Raw genomic sequence first — 9,602 nt, 5'->3', positions numbered from 1 at the left:
CAACCTCCCCAACAAGAAGTCTTTTATCATCCCTTTTGTGCAATCCCAAGAAGAGTTAAGCCTTTCTATGCCCATTGCTTTCAATGGGCTGAGGCTGCCTTAACTCTTTTTAAGACTGCCCTGTCAGTTCTAACGAAGAAGGCATGTGGAGGATCGCATTCGTCCACCTCGCCGCAGCATCACACCACGAGCTCCCTCCCCCTCAATAAGCCAGGCCCCGCCCCCTTTGCTGGGGCGGAAGCGGAAGGGGTCATTGGAGAGGACGCTTAAACAAGAATTATAGAACACCCTCTCTCGTTCCCCCAGGTCCCCCCTTCAACCCGCCCTCAGCGCGATCGGATCGCGTCATCCCCGCCGTCGGCCAATCGGAGCGCCGGAGGGGAGAGAGGGGGCGTGGCCTGGCGCGGTCACGTGGGGCTGTCCTCGGCCGATGCGGTCAGCGGGTCACGTGAGGGGGTTGCCTACGCGCGGTGGGGCCGGGTGCAGATGGCGGACGCCGAGGCTGACGCGGCCCTGCCGCAGGAGATGCAGTGCCCGGCCGCCGGCCTCCGCGCCCGCCTCTGGCAGCTGCAGGCCGAGCTGAGCGAGCAGGGCCCCTCGGAGGCCGCCTCGGGCGCCTACTGCCGGGGCTTCTGCCAGGTGAGGCGGCTGGCGGGGCGGGCCCGGCGGGGGCGGAGGCGGGGAAGGGGCCGTCGCTGGGGGGAGCGAGGGAGGGACGGCAGGGCGGCCGCGATGGGGAGCGCCGGCGAGGGCGGCGGCGGTGGGGCGCGAGTGCGAGAAGGCGGCGCCCTCCGGGGGCTGCCAATCTCCAGGGAGTGGCTGGAGACCTCCCGGAATCCCAACCGATCTCCAGGCCGCAGAGATCAGCTCCCCTGGAGAAGATGGCAGCTCTGGAGGGTGGGCTGTGTGGCTTTATCCCCCACTGAGTCCCCTCCCTTTCTCAAACCCCGCCCTCTCCAGGCTCCGCCCCCCAGTCTCCAGGAATGTCCCAAGCTAGAGCTGGCAACCCCAGAATATGGCTTTTTTACAGTGGCCCAGCCACATCCCCTTTTTCGCATGTGTGTTCCTTGCCCAACATGTTTGGTGTGTCGCCACCTGCTGTGGCCCTGTAGCGTGTTGTGGTTGTGGGTGGGAGGTTGAGGGGTGATCTGTGACTTATGATGGGGGGGACCCAGCCTCTTCCCTGTTGGACTTTGCACCTTGGGAATGCGCAACACTGTTTCAGAAGGTGGGCCTGTCAAAATCAGGGTTGCCTGCTCTGTCTGGCAGCAGCTCTCTCGGGGCCTGGGGCAGAGGCCTTTTGCATTACTTCTGTCAGAGATCGAATCTGGGACAGCAGAAGCAGAAGTTCTGTTGCTGATTCTCCAGAACAGACATTAGACTCTTGCAGTTCCCTTGTACCGTGTCTGGCTGTTGTAAGAATTGCCAGCTCTGTCCGGCAGTGGCTCTACTGGGTCAGAGGGACCTTTCACATTTTCCACCATTGGGGATCAAACCTGGGACAGCCTCAGGGCAAAGTAGATGGCCCACTGCTGAGCCATAGGCACATACCCAGGAGGAGCATTGGACTTGTAACGTTCCCTTATGGTCTGACTGTTCAACCATTGTCTACTCTGACTGGCAGCTGCTCTCCCAAGTTCTCAGAGACAGGTCTTTCAAATTTCTTTCCTTCTTTTCCTTTTAACGGGTGGTGGTGGGGATTGGACCTGGAAACACGCTGTGTGCAAAGTAGACAGCACTGAGCCACAGCCCACTCCCCAAAAGAAATGCTGAGCACATGGGTGTTGAATGCATCAAGCTCTACTATAGTCCTTGAAGCACCATCAAGACCATTGTTGTCTATTCTGACCGGCAGTAGCTCTCCAGGGTCTCTGTCAGAGGTTTAGAGCATTACTTGCTAGCTGTTCCTTTTAACTGGAGATAGAACTTGGGGCCTTCTGTGTACAAAGCAGATACTTTGCTGTTGAGATCTAGCCCACCCTCAGAAATTCAGAATGGATGTATATATTTTTCTTTTCTCCAGAACTGGTTGAGAATATGTCTGTCTACTTAACTTAATATGCTTTGACTTGGCTCTTGCTGTCTTTGGGGCTTTGCAAGGTGTCTGTAGGGTTGTGTATACTCTTGGGGAGACTGGTGTTGTCTTTCAGTTTTACTCACAAGGAGTTCTGTGGCAAACTAAAGACTGACAGATCTATGGTAGCGTAAAATTTAGTGAACTTGAGACCAGTGTGTTTTCCAGAAGAGAAGCTGTAATTGCTTTGTGTGTGTTGACTAAAAAATAAATCCCCTGGTTTCAGTGGTCCTTAACTTCCAGGAAGTGTGTATTAGTCAAAAGTATTAGTATGTTGCTGCAAAAATAAGAACTTTGTGGCCCCTTTAAAATTAGCAGGACTTATTCTAAGGAAACTTTATGGCCCTATGCACATTAGTCTTTAAGGCGCCACAAGAATTTTGTTTTGTTTTTCTGAGGTGTAGAAACTGACGTGGTCTTTGATTAGTAGTGGTTTCTTGGACAGAAAGGTTTTATCTCTTTTGTTTGAAAATGGGATTTTCTCTTTCTGATACTGGCTTGTATACTGCAGATGGTGCTAGGGAGAGCCTGTGTGATTTAATAGTGTGCTGGACTACATCTAGGGAGACCTGGGGGTCGAAATCTCTGCTCTGTTATGAAGTTCACCAGATGGTCTTGGAGTGGGATAAAATGCTGGAGGATAGGTCTGGGTATGACACCCTGAGCTCTTCGCAGGAAGGTTGATATAGGAAATGGTAAACCAGGACAATGCTGAAAACATTACAATGAGTAACATTTTATTTATGCTGAAAACTTTACATTGAGTAACATTTTATTTACATACATTATCTTTGTTATAAACGAAAACATAATTTAACATACCACAGTCAGTTTGGCTTCCCTTTTATGTAGTAGCAGTGTGAGCTATATCCCACCAAGTTACTTCTGACTTATGGTGACGCTGTGGATTAAGAACCTCCAAAACTTCTACCACTGACAGCCTTGCCCAGGTCTTGCAAACTGAAGGTGGGTGGCTTCCTTTATGGAGTCAGTCCATCTCATGTTGGGTCTTCCTCTTTTCCTACTGCCTTTCACTTTTCTTAACACTCTTGTCTTTTCCAGCAAGGCTTGTCTTCTCAAGATGTGATCAAAGTACAGTAGCCTCAGTTTTGTCATTTTTGACTTCTAGGGAGAATTCAGGCTTGATTTGATCTAGAAGCCACGTGTTTGTCTTTTTGGCCATCCGTGCTGTCTCTAAAAACAGAACTTTTTTTGTACTTATTTCCGGAATTCGATACTTGATGGGGAAGGAGAAGGGTATGGGCTTGGAAAGGACTGTGTGTTCTGGATAGATTCATGCATTGAAGTGTATGTGTTATCTTTTGGCAGTAATAACATTTTGTGATCAAAGTAAATGCCAAACTAGCACAGAGAAGGAATAAGCTAATGTCCAGTTCTATTAAGATTATTTTTAGAAGGACTTCCTAGTAGACAGTAACCTGAACAGTGTTCATTGACTGCTGTATTGACATGAACTCTACAAAGGACTCCAGTAGGCAGCCAAGTCCCATTTGCCCCCACGCGTATCAGAGGTGCAAGATGGTTATTCACAGAGGCTGGAATTGGTTGGAGAAGCTGCAGATACCACCAGTTTCGAGAGGCAAGATGTTGTTCATTTTCCAAGCAGGTCAGAAGAACCATTGATAACAGCAAGAGAGGCTGGGGCATGGGCGAGGAAAGATGGTTATGTGTTCTTCTCACAAGAGGTGTGTTCTTCAGTTGTGTAGTCAGCTTGGGTTCACCAAATGTGTTGATAACATCTCAGAGGCCCCAGTTCTGGAAGCTGCTTTGATCCATACAAAAATATGAAGCATTCAATTTATTGTAGCCATTCTGTGTGAAGGCTTAAAATACTCGATTAAGTAGGATTAAACCGTAGAGATGGCATTGTGTTGTTGTCCCATTGGCAAGGGGAGCTTGTTTGGATCCATTTTTGTTGTCCTTTTTAAAAAAAAGCGTTAGGCAAGTTTTGCTTCAGAACATAGTTTTAGCTTTAGCTTTCGTGTGTGGATTTCTCAGTGGCAGAGTTCTTGCATTTCTGGATAAAACGTTGAGGCATCTTTGTGTAATCTGCCTTGAATTTCAGTGAGACGTTCAGACTATAAATAACATATAAATAAATAAGCTCCCAAATCACTTTCAAATTGACTTGGTGTTCAGGAGATGCTTCCTTAAGTTGAAATTGAAGACTAGACTTGTTCATCTTTGTGTTAAGTTCCTCGGGGTATTATGCTCCATGGAAAACTTTTCAAAATACATCTTGGAATGTAAGCGTACTGTTTTTGCAGTCTTAGGAAAACTTCTGGTAGCAGATGTACATGTCTTTTCTGAATTACTGTTCAAGGCTTTCACTCTTCTTATCACACCTCTGCTTTGACACCATTTAAGAACCCAACCTGCGTATTGAGTAACTGATCATATTGGTTTACACTGTGGAATCTGACTTGAGTCTTAGTGAGAAGGTGGCCTATAAATAATGTAAATAAAATAAATAGTACACAACGAAATTGCCCATCCACAGCAGATGCAAATTGAATGCAAGCAAGGCCAGAAGAGTGGGTCGTGCAGTGTTGCAGCAAGCATCTTTTTTTCAAGTAGATGCTTTGCGTTCACAGGATCCATTATTATTTTGCCCTGCATAGTTCAGGAGATTTATTGCTCGGTTGGTTTTGTTCCTTATTGTCAGTACCGCAAAATGTGGGGATGGCTTAGTTTTAGACAATACTTGCTGAAATCCAGTATACAAACATCACAAGCTCTGATGTGACTGAGCAGCACATGGCACCAAGCAGATGAGAAGCGAATAAGCTATACAAAACATCAAGTGAAGAAGATGGGGTGTGAGAGTGACTCTTAAACGATTCCCGTTGAGCGGAACCGTGTGTTCATGTATTTGCATATTCAGGGTAAGGTTTGGCTCGAGTATTAATTGTCTAGATGGAGATGGGATCGATATTTATAAGGCTTGGAGATGATCTCTGATCATTACTTTAACAGCTTGAAAAGGAGGTTCTTAAGTTTAGGTTTTATAACAGAGGAAATTAAGGATGCAGACTTCATAAGGGATTGGAAATACAAGTGTTACGGTATCTTGTATGAAACTATCGAGAAATTCCAGCTTGGGTGTGACTGCTGAAGCAAGCAAGAAAAGTTAGAAGTTGTCATAGGTGAAAGGAGTTCTCTCCTAGTTTGTGATACTTGGTGGGATAACTGTGACAAAGCTGGAATTGAGGGTTGCCGTTTGTTTATTTTGTGAGGAATATGAAAGATGAAGTAGAGCACCCACCATCTCCACTTTGTCCCATAATGAAAGAGGAGGCAGTCCCTCACAATATTTCTGGAGCAAGGTATGGGGTGCAGAGGGAAATTAAAAAGGGCTGTTGTGCAAGTTTGCCCGTTGACCAAAAAACCCATACTGAACAAAGTAGGCTTCTAGGAGAAGGTAACCAACAGTGCAGTGCTTTGTGGAGTTACTCCAGTCTAAACTCACTTATTTCAATAGGCTTAGACAGAATTAATTCTATGTAGGAGTGCACTGTCAAATATGCTGATAATGTTGCGAGACTTCATTATTATTCTTTCTGGAAAGCAAAATACGTATCATAGCTCCTGTCCCCCAAACCCTGATGTTTGTTATGCGCTACATTTTTTTTTATCTTGAAGAGAACGTAGTGGTTCAGCTATTCTAGGTTTGGTTCTGGCTAATAGATAAACAATGTGTGAAGTCGGAAAGAATCTTGGGGGAGAGCCTTTGCAAAGTGATAAGATTAGTGATCCAGAGACAGGAAGCAGCGGCAAAATACTGGCATCAGGTTTCTTTTGCAAAAGCAGGATTTGGCATGCACCGTTTGTAAGCTAGACGCAAGACGAGATTCAAGAAGCGTTCCCTTTTGGGGTCCATAGGAATTGCATAAAATTCTTGTGCAGGGATAGGAAAGGATCGTTATTCTGATGATCTGAAAACAGGGAAACTCAACAGGAAATGCAAGTTAGATTATTAAGGATGCATCTGCTGATGAGCAAAACTGGAGAAGGAAAAGAACTTCAAAGTTGTGAGAGACCTTTGAACTCACACAGAGAAGGTTCATAAGGACATTAAAAAGGCCCTTCCAGATGATTGCTTGCTTCCAAGAATTCGCAATCTGTAACACAGCACGTCTCGTTTTGCTTCTGGTTTGTATCGAATCATTCGGAGACTGAAGTGTTCACTTCCGCTTTTCTTTGTCACGCTGCTTTGCCAGTTTCAAAACAAGCAAGCTGCCTTAAAAAAACACAAACAAGCCAATTTCCACCCTTCCTCCATTGTTTACTCTCTGTACTAAATGGCTAGTGCTGTGATTTTCACTTTCTTTTGCAACTCCTGTGAGAATTTACACCAAAGCACACGCATGCAGTTGCATAAGTAAGAGTCGTCGTAACACTGTCATGTTATTACACCGTTGTGAATTCTTAGCATTGGAGCAGAAATGCTTTTCCAGCAAATGCACTCCATAGACTTAAATAAAAAAAGAGAAAGGACCTGTGTTGTATAAGAGTGGTGGGGACTGTGTTTTTCCAGCCTTGGCATCCCAAAGTTCTTTGCAACTTCTTGCCTTCTGACAAAGGGGATCGTGACTCTCAAAAGCTTATACTTTGGAAAATCTTGTTGGTCTTTAAGGTGCTACTGGTCTCAGACAAGGGTGGATAAAAATCAGTGTTTTTTTTTTATTAAATCGGCTTTTAAAATATAAATGCGATTTTGTTTGATAAAATGCTTTTTGAGGAAAAATCTATCTAAAGATAGTTTTCCATTTAACATACATTATAGCCCAAAGGGTTTTCATCATAATTATTTAGTGTGAGTCTGTATGCTCATGCAGTGTTTAAAAATTCTTGTGAATGCTCCATTCTTTTCGTTCGTTCGTCAGTGTCATCCTCTTCCAGAAGTTTCTGTAAAATTATTTTGGGTAATTTTTCTATCTAGAAGGTACCATAACAGATTCTTGGCTTTGCAGTTCTCAGAATTCTGATTTTGTGTCTGCAGAGATAACGTGCCTCAGGAAGAGGCAAAAATGTTTTAAAATAAACACACAAGAGTTGAGAAAGAGACCTCAGTCCTATTGTTCTTCTGTAAATCTACGTACAAAGAGTCAGCCCCTTACCTCTTAAGTGCTACGTTTCAAGAAGTTCAGTGAATAGAAGATGGAACAAATCAGGATACGGAGATGTTAACAGCAAGGAGGGAAGGGCAAGCAGTACAAATGAAAGTGAAACTTTTTGAGCAGAAGACTCCAGAAGTCTTGAGATCTTTGTGAGTGGAGTTTGACATTTATCTTAGTATTCTCTCCTTTAAAGAGAAAACCAGTAATAGCAGGCGGCCGTAAAAGAGACCCAGTTTGGGATTGTGATGATTACATCTTTCTCAAATTTAACCATGTTAGTTAACAAACATGGATGTTTAAGCAGTATACGCTTACATACGCTATATAATATTATTGTTTTAGTTAAATAAAGCAAATTAAATGGTTAATGTTCATGATTATTTTTCTCTTTCCAATAAAAGTTCGGCAGAAAAGTTATCCAAATATGAATGGTTAAACTGGAGGTAGTTCATTTTGCAGTGATTTCATAATTATTGGTTTAAGATGGTATATAACTAAACAATCATTAGTTTTCTGATATAACTGTGAAACCATTTGTGTTGCAAATATTAGGATTATAACAAACAGCAAGAATCTTTATGTGGAAAAACGTGATTTAAATCAAGTCGTACAGACTAAAGATTTAAGTCAATTTGATTTAAATTAAATCCACCCTGGCTCAGACCTTGCTCATTTACTGCAAACTAATATGATTACACACCTTAAACAAACTTGCCGACGTCTATTCCAAGCCCATGACATGCATTTTGCTCTAGGAATGCATGTGCAGGGAAAATGTACTCTGGAAAGTCCTGTGTGTTAAAAAAACCCCAAAAATGTGTACCAATAAATTCAGCTATTGGAAGGTACTCACTCTGCCCTAATTAATGTATGGCATTTTGCAAAAACGGTGGCTGTTGCCAGTAACACTCAGAACAGTTTAAGGTCTGGCTGCCATGATGCTATAAATATTAATGATAAATGAAAGAATTCCAAATCATATGAGCCCTTTGTCCAGCCCTAGCTGTAGTTGAACTGAAGTACTCTTTTAGGCACTTGAGTTTTTGTTTTGTATACTACTCCAGATATCCAAAAGCGTTATGATGCTACCTTGTTACTGCTTAAACATGGAATGATGGATAAAATGTCTGAACCAGTTTGCTTCAGGCCTTTAGGAATGTCAAAATGTGACCACAAAAGAATGGACTTACAAGAGCCTCTTGTTCCTTTGGGTTGGTCCCTGGGAGGTCAGAAAACCCCACAGCCATCCCAAGTCTCTGCACAATGCTGCTACTTCTCCCCCTTGCTCCCTGGGAGTGCCAAAAATGGGGCAACAACTGCAGCAGAAACTACTTGGAGAGTACCTCCTGCTAAATGTTGGGGTGCTGTATCACAACTTTGTATTCTTGAGTTATCCCTCTCCAAGAATAGGTAGCTTACTAGCTGCCCCTCCCTCTTACTGCACTTCAGGAAGTAAGACTGAAAATGTATGATGTGTTTCCGGAGATCAGGCTTAGAACATTCAAAAATAGAAGTAAGTTTAATAAATGAATAAAAAGAACACCCAATGTTCTGTTCAAGTGTTCAGGCTGAGCAAGTTGACAAAGAAAAGGTGAAAAAATGCAGTCCCCTTTCCATACGCGGTAGGTAAGCTGTACTTGAAGTTGCAGTAATTTAAAGTTTGGCATTACCTTAACTTTCCATGGTTCGGTCTTCCCTTGTCTTCATGGCTTTTGCCTTCCTAGTCAGAAGGTGGAAGTTAATCAAACCTTTTCTCTGTGTCCAGAGAATTTATAATATATCTCTCACCCTTGCCATGGCATGGGTTAGCCTGATTTCATCAGATCTTGGAAGCTAAGTAGGGTCAGCCCTGGTTAATACTTGGATGGGAGACCACGAAGGACATCCAGTCATTACACAGAGGTAGAGTAGAGCAGAGAGTGCCCTCAAGTCATAGCTGTTTTATGGCAACCCCTGATGGAGGTTTCATGGCAAGAAATGAACAGAGGAGGTCTGCCATTGCCTGCCTCTGCAACCCTGGTCTTCATTGGAGCTCTCCTATCCAATTACTAACCAAAGCTGACCCTGCTTAGCTTCTGAGATCTGATGAGATCAGGCTCACCTGAGCTATCCAGGTCAGGCAAACCACCTCTGTTCAGCTCTTGCTTTGAAAACCCTAAGGGATGGCTATAAGTCATGTGACTTGATGGCACTTTCCGCCGCCGCCACTTTCTTCCTCCCCCTTCGTGTTGCAAAGGAAGAGCTTTCATTCTTTCACTTTAGTCTTCCCAGCTTTATGACTCTGGGTGTGAATCTTTGCTGTGAGTGGGACCCCTGGGCTGGCTTTGTTCTCCTAGCTGGGGTCCATCTGCATTTCTTTAACACTGGCTTGCTCTTTTGGGGGGGGG

At 44.1% G+C, this 9,602-nt stretch overlaps 1 protein-coding gene across 1 annotated transcript in view; it reads left to right on the top strand.

Annotated features, from left to right (window-relative positions):
• The first annotated feature begins 478 nt into the window (after window positions 1-478).
• The window catches only part of RLF (RLF zinc finger), a 30,698-nt gene continuing 21,574 nt past the window's right edge, over window positions 479-9,602 (top strand). Inside the window, exon 1 of the mRNA XM_054999615.1 lies at window positions 479-639. Coding sequence (XP_054855590.1) covers window positions 487-639 — 153 coding nt within the window. The 5' untranslated portion in view covers window positions 479-486. The remainder of the gene's footprint in view (window positions 640-9,602) is intronic.

Source organism: Eublepharis macularius, chromosome 15, assembly GCF_028583425.1.
Source record: "Eublepharis macularius isolate TG4126 chromosome 15, MPM_Emac_v1.0, whole genome shotgun sequence".
NCBI lineage: Eukaryota > Metazoa > Chordata > Lepidosauria > Squamata > Eublepharidae > Eublepharis > Eublepharis macularius.
This window is presented reverse-complemented; position numbering and strand designations above follow the sequence as displayed.